Raw genomic sequence first — 17,030 nt, 5'->3', positions numbered from 1 at the left:
GAACTATTTCTGAGGCTCAGATAAAGCCAAGTATGCTCTAGGGGATTCCATTTTGATCCACACTTTAAGCTTGTGGGTCATGGTGCAAAAGAAGAAAGGAAACCATCTGCATTCAAAAGAGTACATCCAGTGGAGTGCTGATAGGAATTGAGAGGCTGATCCTCAGCTGGTGTAAACTAAGTTAAATTTACAGAGTTGGCAGCTAAGAAAAAATCTTCTTACTTGCATACGGCGCATGCACTGATCTGAAAAGCACCAGGATGCAATCAACACTGGACTTCAGGAGGCACTGTACAGTCTCTCTCTTTTCTTTTAAAAAGTGCCTTAAAAATGGATTTATACTATGTGCATCCAGGGCACACCCTTCCCTAAGGCCAGGCCACCTAAACTGTGAAGTGTGGGGACATCTCTGACTGTTTATGGAATCCAAAGGTTGCACCAGTAAATGTACAGTTGAACCTCAGAAGTTACGAACACCTTGTAACTGAACAAAATGTTATGGTTGATCTTTTATAGTTTACAACTGACCATTGACTTAATACAGTTTTGAAACTTTACTATGCAGAAGAAAAATTCTACTTTCCCTCTTTTTTTTTTTTTTTCTTTGTTTATTTTATTATAATGTTTAGCACAGCACTCTACTGTATTTTTTTTTTTTTTTTGGTCTCTGCTGCTGCCTGATTTTGCACTTACAGTTCCAGATCAGACGTGTGGTTGCCTGGTAAGTTTGTAACTTTGAGGTTCTATGTACATTTCACAATCAGACACAAACACCAGCAGCCATATTATTTGTGTGTGTGTGTACCATCCTTGGTGGATGACATGGAATCGTTGGTCGCTTACATTCTCCACCAACAAAAGATGATCAGCTTTGTCTTTACCCTGCAGGATAGCAGCTGCAGCTGGCTGCTTTTGAGTCCTCTAAGTCCCACCTTGAGTACTCAAGTCATAGGTTTTTACACTACCTCCCCGAGTTAGAGCTTTACACAGCAAGCACCCCTATGGTTCCATGGCCCAGCACAGTGATTATAAATTACATTTTCAAGCAATGCAATTTCTAAAATAAATAATTCCATCTGGTATAATCCCACAGATAGATGGTGCCTTTGGAGTTGTATCACACAATTCTCTATTGCACTTGTATTGGTCATTCCATTTATACTCTGCTGATCCACAGGCAGAGATTCCAATAGTCTTCATGTCTGGGAGGGCCACTGTGGTTGGTAAGAAACAACTTGCTCTGCAAAGTATATTCAGTTAGAGGGGCCTACTTCTGCTGTGGAGGTGACATCACTATAGTGGAAATAAAAAGTTATGTAGCAGCATTATAACTGCTGCCTAAATGACAGTTTAGGGATAGATGGGAGAGTTTGGTGCACTCTCCGGTGGGTATGTTAATAACAAGATGGGTGTTGAAAAGAGCCACCCTCAGTTTCCAATCCAATTGATTTTAACTACAGATTTCAGAGTAGGTGCAACCCCTGCCCTTGACTCCCTCTGCTAATGTTTGTGGGTTTACAGTTGCATTTATGTATTTGTTTTTAATGTTTCTCTCTCCATTGTTGCTGTATATAAACCCCATAAAAAACAAAGGGAAAACTCAGTGACTATATAGGAAAAACAGTGACATTCACTATCCACAAAGTGCAGTAAATGCACAAAGTAATATATTCAATATATAAAATTTCTCTGAATAATCTTTTTCATAAAATTCCATGTTACTTGTAACAACAGTAGGTAAAATATTGTTCATAGCGAAGTGTGCTTTTTTCAAGCTGACTGTATCCCTTTTAAGCATTCCACCAGATGTTGTTTTTATTTCACAGCAGCCATACAGAAGTTCTTTTTGGGAAAAATTCTACAGTGATTTACATCTCATGCAATTCCATAGGTTGCAGGGTTTAGTCAGTGCACAATTTGGTCTTTTAAACTTAATTAATCTAGTGACACTTCCATATAGCTATGCATTTATCCTGAATCAATCACTTGGGATGTTTAGAATTATCATAGCAGGTGTTTCTTTACAGCCCTTAAGAAGATCTTAAAAGTGTTTTACAGAGAGCACTCAGAGGTAAACTGAGGCATAGAGCGGTGAAGCATTTTGCCAAAGTGCGCACAGCAGTCCACTGCAAAGCTGGGAATGGAAGCCAGGCACGATCGATTCCCAGCCCTCTGTCTCTGATTTGAGCAGCAGCTCGGGTCAATGGCAGGCTGAACTTTGGAGATGATTTGCCTGCTAAGCTATAGCACATTTCTGATTTGTAGGTGTCTAGTCTGACCTGGCTTCATTTTTAACTTTTCATTTTCTTTTTAGGGAACCAAACTGTTCAGCAGGTTTGGCAGCTGATGGCTATTAACTGTCACAGTCCAATAACAAGGGATAGTTAGAATAGCATTAAATATTTGGACTGTGTAACAGGGCTATACTTCATCTCAGCACACAGGAATCCCAGGCTCTAATCACACTGAAAGGAAACTCACCTTACTGCTATTCAGCTCTATCTGTCCATCTCTCTTCCGATCCTGTCATTAGGCATGCAAGGCCTGTCAAGGCCATTGACACAAACAAGAGCTTTCCCTTTCTGCCAACTCTGGTGAGACCTGACAAAAATAGGACACAAAAGACTTGCTGCTTTTTAAAAGTATTTTTATTTTGTTTTCATTTTGTAATGAGCCTGGTTATTACATGTCTTAAGAGAATATTCCTCCTCCATCTCTGAATCCCTGACATGCAATGATACCTTGTGCATCTAATAAGAACAGGGCCTGTGTAACATTCAATGTTATTAACACAGAATTAACTCTACTGGTATGGTGGTTTTTAGCTACAGACTGCTGTCCGCTTTGTGTGGCCTCCGGGTTAGATGTTGCAGCTTTGTTTTAAACACAGATTTTCAGCATTTTAACTCATTTTTGTTCGTATCTTTAAAAAAAGGTTCTACACTAGGGGCACCCAAAGGTCTGCATTTAAAAACAGAATTTCTGTTGGCCTCTGCAGGAAATATTTAAAAACATAAAATGAATAATGTTTGTCATAGAAGTCAGTTAGCGTTCCTTTTAGATTAACAATAGTGCTCAGAGAAGCCCTTGTAAGGGATTAGACGAAGAGGAAGATCCTTACGCACTAACCTCAGTCATTTGGTTACTGAACTGGTCACAGGAGAAATAACTATCTCAAAAGGTCTTAAGTGTGAGAATTATCTCCAGGAAGTGCACAGTGAGTTAGAGAGATATAAAACAATAGGCTCATGCCTTAATACATGCAGTTAGCACTGCACATGTTCATTTTCCATTTAATCTCTGTAAAACACTCAGACAGTAGCAGTCAGTGCCCAAATTAAGATATTCTTTCCCTTTGATCTTTTGTAAAGACTAATGAATTGTATAATCTCTAACACCTCTGAAATCCTTCTGGCTAAAGGGAAGTATTCCTACCTTTCCCATGCCTGTCTCAGTTCACTACATGGGAGCTATATTTAGCAACAGGCCAATCACATGAACACTGAAAAGGAACAGCACAAGAATCCATAATCCTAATGCTCATAAGTGCTGATTGCTATAAATCCTTTGCAGGATGATTTCCTTTAAATCCTCAACATGTCATCACACTTTTAATTAACATTTCTCTGCTCAAACTGTGGCTAAGACACTTGAAATTAAACATTGTTCCCAAACTTGTCACATTTCAATAGCTTATATTTCTATTGTAATTTCCAATTAGGATATTTGAAGATGAAGCTTTATTCTTTTCTTCCCACCTTCCCCAAAAACAAGGTGTAACAATTAACACTATTCTCTCTCTCAACATATATGGGGCACATCACTGCTACAAGAAAAAGCAATTACAACTATAAAAGGCAAGTCAGGGAAAAGATACAATGAATGATAGTGTCAATATTATTGTACTCAAGGGTGTACTACTTTATCCATTGGGGACAACAGGGTATAGAGCGGTGAAGTGACTTGTACAAGGTCACACAGTGAATCAATGGCTGAGGTGGAAACAGGACTCAGGTAGCCTGATTCCCAGTCCTACTCCCAAACCAGTGGAGTATGTGGATTATGCTGCCTCTGAATAATGGGGTCACTGAGCTCTATGGCATAACTCCCATTAACTTCAATGGTATAAATTGAAGCCCAACGTGTGCAGTGTTGGATAAAATTCCCTGCTCTGGTAAAACCCTTACTGCAGTCGATGGGAGTTTAGTTGGGTAAGCACTGGGGCCAATGGTTAATAAGCGGTGCGTTTTGAAGGGGTACCCTCCTGACACTGTCCTGATCTGAGGACTGTCTTTGAATGATGGTTCAAGTTCAGAGTCAGACTCACCTGAGTTCATCTGGCAGAGCTGGGATTTCAGACAATTGCACATGTCAGAGCTTCACAAATCTCTGAGGGCATATTTTTCAGGAAGCCCATTCTTACATGGAGGTGGTCAGTAGAGGACAAAATGGAGAAAGAATACTTATGAAGTCAGGCCAGAGATGGCACCAGAACCATTATATGGATAAAAATCTTCCAGCAGAGGTAAGCAAAAAAAGAAATAGAAGCTGAAAGGAATTCTGAAGGAAATCAGCTGACTGTACCTTTGGAAGTTATTTAGCATAGCTTGGCAAGCTGTTTCTAAGTATTCGTGCATCGTCCTATGATTTCCAGATATTGAGGAACTAAGGAATGGCTAAACATACTGGGTCAGATTCTGATACTTCTGATCATGTAGTTGGCTTTGGTCCTATTGGTTTCAAGCTAGTCTCGTTAGCTGGATTGACCCAAACAGCTGAAGTGTCAACAGCCCAAGCTCTCACAGTATCTCAGTGCCAGAACTGGGAATAGAATCTAAGACGCCAACTCCTCTGCTCTTTATACTAAAGTGAAGAAACTCATGCTATATATGAAATGTAAAATATATTCCATATCCTGTGGATCTTAATAGACCAGACCTCTTTCACCATGGAAACAGAACTGAAACTGAATGTAATTAATATGAAATGGGGAGCATATCCATTGTAAATTCTGTTGTAAATACACATAGCTGTATTAGCAGAAATGAAGAGAGCCTGCACTCTACCCAATCCATTTCTTAAGCCTCGCTAAATCCTTTAAGGATAGATTGTGCTCATTTGGCACTGGCTCACTGGGGACGGTGGAGTCACATGATTGAACAGGGTGCTTTGGGAAGTACTGTGCCTCCTGGAGCTCCCTGGTGTGTAGACAGAAGTGCCCTCTGTACCATTTGTTTTGAAGGTGGAGCCTGCTGTCCTCTGCACCAGCCAGCTCCTTTGGCCCATGCACAGTATCATGGTCTTGCCTCCTCCCCACTCTCTGTGGGGCATGTGGCACCCCAGCATGTGTTAGCAGAGAGTAGTCTCTGGGCTCAGGAGAATGCAAGACTGCATCTGTTTGTGACGCCCTTTGGTGGTTCATTGAACCTTAGCTACTAACTTCTCATCTCTTCTGTGGTGAGAACACTACACAGATGAGAAAATGCACAACCACTTCCTTCCTTAATGCTGAGCACATTCCTGAGACTGAACCCGGTGTCAGCCTGGACACTTAAAGTTGCAAATAAAATCTCAAGCTCCATCATATAATGTGGGTTGAGCACCTGCTTCCTGGCCCCTGGTTTAATAAGGTCTGTGCAGGAAGGTTGGACGCACACTGCATTATTCTCACTGTGCTCTGGGCAACAAAAGGCCAGGGAATTACTATATGACAATTTTTTATTCATCAGTATCAAATTACATAGCAAAGTAATGAAGGCAAGTGTCAGACAGTCTCTTTTGAATACCGTAATACAAATAAAATCCGGCATATTGTTTAATTATCCAAAGTAAATTACATGTTTAAAAGTGTGCGTTTAAGAGATTCCATTTGGCATATCGTGACAAGACAGAGTCCTGCATAAATATTTCTGTACCTCATTTTCACTATGTGTTTGAATCTTAATTAAACACAGCCTTTAAAAAGCTTATACTGAGGAGACAGATATAAAATGTACAGCTAGCTCCTATCATGAGATCATGTCTCTGCCTCAAAAGCACTGAGAGTGCCTGTCTTACTGGCCATGGCCAGTCTGATAGAGGCACAGGAATTTACAAATTAAGAGTCAGATCCTGCTCAAAAAAACTGCCTAATCCAAACCCACAGACATCAATGGAAAGACTCTTAATAATGGACTTAAAAATGGACTTTGGATGAGGCCTTTGAATCACTGGAAAAACATCTATTAACTTAAGCGGGAGCAGGACTGAGCCCTCCGGGCCAGATCTTGCATGTTGGGCCTGATTCTCTTCAAACTTACACTACTTTTAACACTAAACAATCACAATTGATTTAGGAAGAGTTATTATTGATTTACACCATTGTGAGATGAATGTCAGGCCTGCTGATTTTGCACATGAATAAGATGAGCAGGATTTGGCCACGGTGAAACACAAACTAGAGGTTTCTGTAGAAGTGTTTTAAGAGTTAATCAGCTGTGGCATCTACATGAAACTTCTCTTATAACCTGTGTAAATAATACAACTGTTCCACGTTGATGAGAGAATAAGCTTCACATAGCACTGTAATCCCTAAATTAAGACTAGTGAGACATTATGATGGTATGAATAGGAAAATACCATAGCAATATATGTTTTGTATAGCATAAAATGAACAGAAGTACAGAAGCCTTGATGCAGGTAATTGGGAGGGTGAGGAAGGGGAAGTAGGAAGTATTTAGGCAGCAATCCCATAAACATAAGAATTTCTCTTGATCCCTCCGATTCATTGGTATCAGTGGAAGTCAGGCTTTTCTGGGAAAGTACAACCAGAACGCTTTATGATCACGCTGGCAGTATAATGTCCGGCTCGGATGCACTCTGTCAGCGGTCGGTCATAGACAAGCTGAGAGAGAAAGCCTGCAGAACAAAAGAATGGAGAGAGTGTGAAGAAAAGAGTTAGATTTTGAGTATATCATATAGTCTCTAATTTGACTAAGTATTTAACATATGCCAAATTCTAAGCATATTAATAATCCCACTGAAGTTAAATTTAAACTCAGGCCCATGCTTAAGTAACTTGCTGAACTGGGGCCTTACTGATTTTATTTAAAGCTTCCACCTGGTGACTTCAAGTAAAAACTATCAAGGTTGTTTTTTTATTAGTGCCTTCCAACAAAAAGGGTCCAACTCACAACACTCTTTCAGAGGGAGCTGCTGGTACCTCTAACCCCATTTCAAAAAGTAGAAGCAACTCTTCACGTAGGAGAGAATTTCTGCTTTTCATACCAGCTACATTTACAGGCCCATCAACTTACCTCTGGACAGTGTGTTCCTTTTAAGAAAGCAAACTGCTTAAGAACATAAATGTTAACTTGGTTCATAGATGTAACTGTCCAAAGCAAAATCAAATGAGAAATTTTCAATTGATTAGAAAATTCAGATGGCAACTGTTGTTCCCTACTCATTAGGGAAAGAGAAATCAAGATCTTAAAAACTGGGTGCCTTAAATTGAACTCCGAAGTCTGAATTTAGGCATCTAAATAAGTGGCCCCATTTTCCAGAATGTTGACCAGTCAGCACTTTCGAAAAATCAGGACACTTATCTACCTACCAATGGCTACCAACTACCATAGCCACTGCCTACCAAACCTGAAAGCAATAGGAGTTCAGCACTTTTGAAAATCAGGTCCACCTGTTTAAGTGCCTCTCTGTGGACTCAAAAGCCTAATTTTAATCTCTTTTGCTGGGGGTTTTCAAAGGAGCCCAAAAGAGCGAGGTGCCAGTGGGAGTTAGGTGGTTAACAGGTTGACAACACTTACTGCAGATAGGAAAGAAAATACATTCGAAAACTAGAATTCAACAGGGCTTGAAATGTGAAAAAAATAAATTTAATAATTAATCAGAACCAACCCCCAAATATTTGGTAAACATTTTCTACTCTTACCAAGTACATTTTAACCTTTTTTTAAAAGCAGCTCAGATGTCACAGGTTGGGTTCTCCCTTTCCCATCCAACACTGGAGCAAAACCACCCTCAGCCAGTCAAGTCCAGAATTAAGGAAAGCCCAAACAGATTCTGTAAGGCTTTCACCCATCCTTTTATTCTTGATCTCCATTTTCACCCTTTAAAGTCCCCATGTCACATTCAGGCTGCCTCTATGTTTTGACAGTGCAAGATTAGTCTCAAATCACATCTCATAAAAGTAGCTCACATCTACCATCTATTGACTTACCAGAATTCTGGTTCAAAGAGAATGACACATTCCACTAGTTCTCTTTTGACAGAACTCTATATGTTTTCTGTATTCAGCTTGGTTACTATTAAAATAAACTACCTACATTTTATTGCAATACTCTAAAGCCCTAAAGGAAGATTATTTTCATTTATCCTGTATTCCACCTTTAAATATTTACTCCTCATGGGATGTTCAACCCTATTTTAGAACACAATAAAAACATTCTATCTTGTGTAATAATGCCTGTTAGTAATTTAGAGATCAATCTATAATACAAAAATCACATAAAACGTGAAACACAAAAAATCTCAAGAACTGTGGACAATACCAATGAGCCAAAAAGACCTCTGTCAATGACTACGTTGGTTCTAACCTCTCCCCGTCATAACCAACAGTGGAAAAAAAGGCTTAACTGATCCTCAATGTCATCTCTAAATTCCACTGACATGGAGAAAAGCAGGAGTTTTTACATAAAAGCCACAGGTTCAATTAGTCAAATACCACAGATTTTCCAACGGAATGCGTGAGATGCTGGAAAGTAGGTGTTTTGGTTGACAGTTTGACAACCATGAAAGATTGTAGATGTGTTTTAAAAATCAGTATTTTTCCAGGGAAACCTGAGCCATAAGTTAGCTACTGTTTCACAGATATGACTTCACTGACAAACTCTGAGGCCATAAACATAAGTGAAAGTCAGAAGTCTTCAATACATAAGGACGAGAGCCTTAACAAGTGAAGGGGAATTGTGCCATAAGCACTGTCAGCCATGGCAGTCTGACGGCAGGAGGGTCCATCCAGCAACCAGATTTGGATACAAGTTCTGAAATTCAAAAAACATTTCTGGTAGAAATCAGATGGTTTCTGAATAACGCGATGAAAACAGTCTGCTCTCCATTAAATTGGCGTGTATTCTTAGTGGAACCCTTCCTGGATACAAAGAGAATGTCAGTCACTACATCAGAATTGCCTGGGAGGCATGAGCTTGCCAGTGAGTTTCTGGGTGGTTAAAACTCGAGTGCTAGTATGGCCACATGTAAAATTAGGCAATTAAGAATGTCCATTTCTAAATCAGTAAGTCTAAGAGATGTATTCTGCAGGCCTCGAAAAACGCATACAACTCTCAGCTTTGCAAAGAGCATGAGTCCAGAAAGGGCTTTATATAAAGAAGAAAATCATGCTCTTTGTTGCTGGTCAATACTCTGAATATTTATGAAAATAAGGAAATCAAGGTATGTGAAGGATCTTAAGAAACTAAATGATATTTAATATGAACTACCTTTAGGGCCTGACTGCCTTTCAGCTTATCCTGGTTTTAGACTGGTGTATTTCCACTGACTTCAATGGAGCTACTCCTGATTCACACTGAAGTAAGTGACAGCAGACTCAAGGTCCTAGTTCAGCTGCTACTTGTGTAATGTGTAGAATCTGCGGTGGAAAGTTTGCCCCAGATCAATATCTAATCTCAAAAGTTTCTTTTAAAAATTATTTATTTTTTACAGGATTTACAAAGGAGACTGTAGCGGCATCAGAAGTAATATCGCATCAAGTAATAATGCAAACACATAAATCACAAGCATGTAAGTCTAGCACATATGAAACCTAGGCAGTTAGCAAAGCAGACCCTAGGGAAACACCAGAAAGCACTCTTGGTTTAGTGGAAAAACAAAGAACTCAGGCAGGCAGACTGCTTCAGCTGCAGAGCGGCCTTTTACGTATACTCAATAAAAGGCAATCAAATTCAAATATAATTCTGGGCTTGGGTTCTCCAGTGTGAAACGTTCTGTACTGCAAATACTGTGGGACCCATCCAGTGCTTCAGAAAAAAAAGCGCAAGAACGTACTTCAGTATGTGATAGTCCCGGAACACCACTAGTTCCCCCCAAAAGTGCCAGCATGGGGGGAACTCCAGCATGACTCCAGCCTTGGCCCGTATCCTCAGCCTCACTCCATCCCCTATGTATTGACTATGTGTCACTTGCTCTTAGTCCCACATGGGCATAATGGGCATGGTTATCCTTCTGTGACGTTGGGTCATGGGACTGGCCTCTAAGGCGCTAGCCGCTATTCCAACTTATGCTGGAGCAGAGCTGGTTTCTTGCCTGCCCTCACCATCAGTGCAGTGCAAAGGTAGCACAACTCCTTAATCAACAGAAGCTCAGCTAGACCTGAGAATCTGGCCTTGCATATTCTATCAAATCAGCCTTAGGGAATATAATGCAGCTTTGTCTAAATATTGTTTAGACTTATTTTCTAGTTGTAGATGATAGGTGCAGGAAGTAGGGATGTGGAGGGTGCTGTAGCACCCCCAGGTTTTATGGGAGGCCACTGGTCCTGCGCCCAGGGCTTACTCCCTGGCTGGGGTCCCGGGGGCTGGCCCCACTTCTCAGCCACTTGCTTTGTGCCCATGACCCTGCTCCCGGCCCTCCGCCCAGGACTCCACTTCCTGGCTACCGACCCCAGCCACTGGCCCAGTGCTTTGGGCCCCACGCCCAGCCCCACCTCCCACTCACATGCCTCCACTCCCAGGGCCCTGCATGTGGGGTCTCGGCTGCCGACCCCTGCACAGGGCTCTGCTTCTGGCCCCACACTTGCCCCCAGCTGTGGCCACAGCCCTGGCCCCCCTTACCTCTGTCTGGGTCTCTCCCATTGGAGACACAGCCCTGCTCTCAGCCTTAGCTTGGGGGGGGGGGAGGCGCGGACAGGAGTAAGAGTGCTGGCTTTCAGCACCCCCACTACTAAAAATGTTCCAGCGCCATTGTGCAGATGATGTTGCCAGTAGCATTTTTTGAGAGTCCAAACACATGGATACATAGCACACTTTAATATAAACCTCTGGTGAACAGCGTGTTGAGGGAACAACTAGAGTCAAGGTCCCACTCATTGCCTGCCCCTGCTCTACCACCTCTGTTTGTGTGTGTGGAGGAGGTGGGAATAGCAGATCCATGGTGATTGCTCTGCTCCCCATACTATAACCAGTGATCTGGGTAGCTCGTGCAAGGGAGTACGAGGTGCCTTTTCCCCTGCACCCCTCCTCCCGCCACCACACCCACACAGACAAATTGAACAAGTAACAATCTTGCCCTAGTTCATTACAACAACTCAGCTGGAATTGTGTCCAATAAAATGGTGTTTGAAAAACCAAATTTTGTACCTTACAAGGTATAAACCAAATCAAAGACATGTACAAATTCTCAGCCAATGGAAACGGTTACGGGAAAACATCAACAGCTATTATCGGCCCAATTTTATTTCCTAAAGAGAATTGCAGGGCTTCTATCTACCCAGGAGCTAAAATCCAGGTTGGCTCTGAAAAGTGTCTCTGGTATCACGGAGTACTATCTTTATGGTCTCCCAATGATTTCCATGCTGTCTGTACTCAGTTTTTCGAGTTTTTCTAACTTCCAGCCCTGCAGACTAAACATGGGATACAAAAGTCAAATTGGTTTCTTTCCTCATGGCACATTGTCATCAGACAAAGCTTCTGCAGGTCAAATTAGGCCCTCAGTGAAACCAGCATAATATTATTATCTACCATTTATGGCCTCAGTGACACCTGTGATGTCATCCTCCCAACTGCCATCAAATGGTTTGCATGGGTGTAACTGACTGGAACTTAGAAAACCACACTCTTGATCACAAGCAGGAATAAAATCCAGTTCACTCCCTCACGGCTTTATTAATACAACTCTGAAAAGACTGAGGGAGTAGGAGCTGTTTTCACTTAGTTACTTTTGAGAGCAGAACTGAACTTCAGCATCATTAAAGGGAAACTGCATTCATTTTACTGTGGTCAGCTATACAGAAGTTCCAAACCCACAGTGTCAGGAGCAATTGTCACTATAATCAATGCATTTTAAAAAGGTTTTGTTCCAAAATTACCACTGACATCTCTGAATGAGAGGCTAGTGCTAGTGCAATGACATCAGCAACAGCTGAGATTTTAAAACAGTTTTGCTCTGCTTTAGTAATGGTTTAACAACACTTAAAATCAGCTAATATTGAAAGCCAAACATTTCATTACAAATTGTAGACTTGACAATTAATTTTAATGACTGTTCATTACTACAGCTGGCTGGAAACTGGCTTAAAGTCTTCACAGGGAGCTCCTGGGCTGTCATTCTTATAAGAACACTTTTTTTTTTTTTTTTTTTTTTTTAAAGATGGGTTCCCCCACCAGTATGTCACATTTATTGCTCCTTGCACCGTGCAAACTTTAATAAAATGCCCAAAGCAAAATGAATTTTGTCCTTTAAATAAAAAAAGGTAGACAGAAAAAGCAGTTATCAAATGTGTCAACGGGAAGACTAACAGACCCTAAGCCAGAGCAACATGATCCTTAAAAAGAAGTCTGCATCCTGATCCTCCCAGACGTTTCCTCATCTCCAAATTAATTGAAAATACAAATCTATTCTTATATGATTTCACTAGCCATTCAGGCCACCAATGGCAAAAACAATTAGGGAGGATGTAGTTTTAAGGAAATAGCACTCTAGCATCAAACCATATACAACCTTTTAGCTAACACTGCTGCATTTTTCCTTAAGTCTTTTAGTGCTACTGGCGTGGGATAATGTTATGGCAACACAAATCTGGTCAATTGTGATCAGGTGGTTAGCAAAGCTGGTGCCAAGAAATCAGCCAGCCAACCTAGATTCTGTAAAAGACATTGGCATCAGATGTTTCTGCAACATAGTCGCTGAACAACTGTACTTAGACATGCTGTGGTTCTCCTCCTTTTTTATTTCTGTGGCAGATGGTGGATATTACAGCCAAGAATTGGGGTAAGCCAGAAGCTCTGCCCATCTATCAAACTGATGGTTGGCTATTCTAAATACAAACATTTTGATTAAAGGTATCATCTATGGGTTAAAGTATGGGTTTAAAGTTAACTTTTAAGCCTAAAAGTAAGCTGTAGGTATAAGGCAGTAATACAAGAAGCCTACAGTCACAAACCTGTAAGATACTAGCTTAAGCATTTAGCAGAAGGAAATTAGGCCTATAAACCTTAGCCTAAGTAAACTGACCAACAGTGACCCTAAGTCATAAGATATAATTTTGCAATAAACAGTTCTACTGAAAGTCTGTATCGAATGCTGACAGGTAACTGCAAAAAGTCAGTTGATACCAGTTTTGATATTTTAGGATAGGAAAATTAGCAAATGTTTAACTGCAGGATTGCTATAGTAACCAATGGATGTATAAGTTTAAGGTAATTAATATACTAACATATAGAATAAGGACACCCCAACAATATGACGGTGAGGAAGTTAGTTATGGGCAAAGGAGCTCAAATGCTCACATGGATATTCATTGCAGCTGTCAGATACTACAGTAGGGCTAACCATGGCTTAGACCAGCAAGACCTCCATCACCAGAGTCTTTTGGCATGCCACAGATGGGTTAGGACGTCATGAACCAGGTTAGGACCTCATGGGCCACCACCTGTCTCCTGGCCCCAGGTCTCCACAAGAATTGTGACAGTATGCGTATGACATGATGCTGAATGTAAAGTTACCATTGGATTACTGTTACATTCTTGTTTGGCTTGGAACTTTTGTGTGTTTTCTAACTGTGTTAATAAAACTATTTTAAATTCAAAAGCTTTTTCCTAAGTGTGTGTGTTGCAGTTGCATTGAGGTTTCCAATTTAACCCTAACTCTAATAACTGAAACCTGTCAAACCTCAGAGTGTTAATCTGAGGGAATCAATTGGGAATTCTTAAACAATCAATGCACAATCATTAGCTCAGGCAACACAGGTGGAATTTTAGCAGTGCAGCTTGGCACATTGTTACAGTGCGTAAGACAAACTAGTGCTACGCTAATTACAAGTGAAAGAAAAAAGTTACTCATCCTTCTCAACAAAATCGTTTGTTTAAAACGTGGATCTAACAAGCGACAACCTTGAATTCTCACTGTGGCTGAAAAGCACATTAGAAGTGCCGTTCTGATTCTACCTCTAGAGGAAAGTTTTAATAAAAAACTAATTAAACTACAAAAAATCCCAAGTGGTTAACTGATTTTAGGGGCTAAATTTCTAGCAATTCTAATTATCCTCTTGTGGCTTTACTTAGTGTTTCACAACCATGACAGATGACAATGAAAAAATGCAGTTAAATTCATCCACCCTGACACCATGCTAAGCACTAGCTTCTCCCTCTCCAAGTAAAATCAATACCACGTTTGAGTAAACATGTTTACAGCTTTATTAGGCTGTCTTGCTTGTTCTGTAACAGCTACTTGAAGCCCTGGTAACAAATCGACTCAACTCAGTTAAACCTAGAGAGCTGGTAAGAGGCCCATCAATAAGGTTGTTATAAAAATAAACTGCAGGAGATCAGAAAGCTGGAACAAACAGCCTGGTAAATGTCAATATTTTTACTTCCACAGAATGACAAAACCATGAGATCATGAATAAAAGGTTTGGGAAGTCTATTTTCACTGTGTTTATAGAATGTTTCACGTGCTAAATGGTGAATACTTTTCACTGACTATATAAAAAACCTTGTTACAAAGTTTCTTATTTTCTAATGACCAGCACGAAAGCTGAAACAAGTATGCATTCAAGAGTAGCAGTGCTGTTATTGCTATCTCCATTCCTCTTGTTTCCTTTACAGTGCACTCAATTTCTTTAAGTTTCACCCAGTTGTGTGTGTATTTTCCTCAGCCTGAGGCCTGGTCTACACTGGGGGTGTGTGTGTGTGTGGGGGGGGGGGGGGCGGGAAATCTAAGATACGCAACTTCAGCTACAAGAATAGCATAGCTGAAGTTGACGGATCTTAGATCAACTTACCTCCCGGCGCGGGATCAACGGCCGCAGCTCCCCCATCGACTCTGTTTCTGCCTCTCACACTGGTGGAGTTCCAGAGTTGGCGGTGAGTGCGTTCAGGGATCGATTTATCGTGTCTAGACGAGACATGATAAATCGATCCCCGATAGATCGATCACTACCCACGAATCCGACAGGTAGTGTGGACGTACCCTGAGTTTATACAATCATTTATGGACAGACACTCACACAAACAATGCAACTTTGCATTGACTAGATGAATGTGGGTAAGCGATGGGGGTGGTTTCACACTGCTATAGTAGTCAATTCCTGCTGAAATGAAGGTGCTGAGTGCAGCTATGCTCTCAAGCAAAAAGAACTTAAAAAAACTATAAAAGAATACCTGCGAAACAAGTCTACAAGAGCAAAGGACAGAATAAACCCCACATCATCTCTGTTATCTCAGCAATGAATCAGTTACTGTTTGCAAAGTATTTTTTTATTGCAAAGCATGTTTGTACCATTAATACCATCAGTAAGTTTACTGCGCAGTTCACTAATGCTGGTGGCGTGAGGCATAATCATACTTCTCAGCACCAGCCAGTATGCTTGTGCCCTACAGGGATTTTAGTGTTGCGACATCATCTCCCACTTTGATGCTTGTGCTGTGGGCTGGCAAGTGTAAACTGCAGCTGGAACTCTACAGGAGCTCTGCTGCTGAAGGTTGTTCAAAGGAAGCACATATGGCCTCAGTCAAAGCCCAGTGAAGTCAATGGGAGTCCTTTCATTAACTTCAAGGTGCTTTGCATGAGCCCTTTAATCAGTTCATACCTTGGCTGCCCTGAACACGCCTAGTGATTACCACCCACCTTTGTGATTAGCAATAGCCCCATCTGAAACCCAGGGTAGAGAAGAGGATGCAGCATTTTCTACTGACGTAGACTCCTCTCCTGGTAAAGTTTCCATAATCAGAGGACTTTGCTAGGGTCTATGCTTTTTTATGCCAGTGTAGAGACCCAATAGTGAATCTGGACACTTAGGGTATATCTACACTGCGTTTTAAAACCATGGTAGCAAATCTCAGAGTCTTCATCTTGAGACCTGGGCTCACGCTACAGGACTAAGTAGAGCTATGTAAATGTACAGGTTTGGGCTGGAGCTTGGACTCTGAAATCATCCCCCTGCCTGGGTTTTGCAGCCCTACAATTTGCAATGTACAAAAACCAGATGAACCTAAAATCTCCTCTAAGAAATGTGTGATGGAAGGATATTGATAGGTCCTAAATAGTGATTGTCCCATTAAACTTTTCTTTCATTTTCTACCTACTGAACTTGGAAGAAGTTCACATTTGGATCTGGCCCTGCTTAACCAGGATAAGGGAAAACAAGTTGAGGGAAATGTATTTCAAGGCTCCCAAAAGGTAATCTGAGCATTGCATCAGTTAAATTAAAACTTGGATACTTTCATCTGAAGTACCTTTTCCAGCTATCTGAAAAAAAATGATCTCCAAGCTGATATTTCTCTGACTTTTTCTTAGCACACAAGTGAATTTCTGGGAACTTGGATAAAATTCTCTTTCACCATTTTTGAGATATCAGAATGAAGACAAGTGGATTTTTAACAGTTCAGAAATTTTTCAGATGCTATTTACCTGCTTCAATAACCCAAATGTGGCACCTGGGTCCAGATACCATGGCAATGGGCATGCTATAAAAATAATGACTAGAAGAGAATTTGGTTCATTTCATGTAAAAAAGATAAAGTTATAAACATTACAAAATAGAAGCAAAATGCTACTTTCTGTTCAGTTTTTAAACACTGTTTGGAAGGTGGTGGTGGTGGTGGGAGAATGATGCTCCTGTCATCTGCTTGAGGAAATGAAATGCAAAGAGGTTGCATGAATGTAACATTATGGTTGAGATTTCACATGCACAAAAGCCAGGAAATTCAAAGTTATAGTTCCCACCGCAACCATAAGTCAGCCACACTGCAGTTTGCAAATACATTGCCAGGCATTAAAGGATGCAGAGTGTAACAAAATAAAAC

At 40.8% G+C, this 17,030-nt stretch overlaps 1 protein-coding gene across 5 annotated transcripts in view; it reads right to left on the bottom strand.

Moving 5' to 3' along the window:
* Positions 1–2,630: 2,630 nt before the first annotated feature.
* ADK (adenosine kinase) overlaps positions 2,631–17,030 on the bottom strand; it is a 559,231-nt gene continuing 544,831 nt past the window's right edge. For all 5 annotated transcript variants that reach the window (XM_075072783.1, XM_032771348.2, XM_075072784.1 and 2 more), the window contains one exon: positions 2,631–6,897. In XM_075072783.1, coding sequence (XP_074928884.1) covers positions 6,773–6,897 — 125 coding nt within the window. In that variant the 3' untranslated portion in view covers positions 2,631–6,772. The remainder of the gene's footprint in view (positions 6,898–17,030) is intronic.

The sequence above is a fragment of the Chelonoidis abingdonii genome, chromosome 15, assembly GCF_003597395.2.
Source record: "Chelonoidis abingdonii isolate Lonesome George chromosome 15, CheloAbing_2.0, whole genome shotgun sequence".
Classification (NCBI taxonomy): Eukaryota; Metazoa; Chordata; order Testudines; family Testudinidae; genus Chelonoidis; species Chelonoidis abingdonii.
The sequence above is the reverse complement of the archived record's forward strand: the minus strand, read 5'-3'. Positions and strand labels throughout refer to the sequence as shown.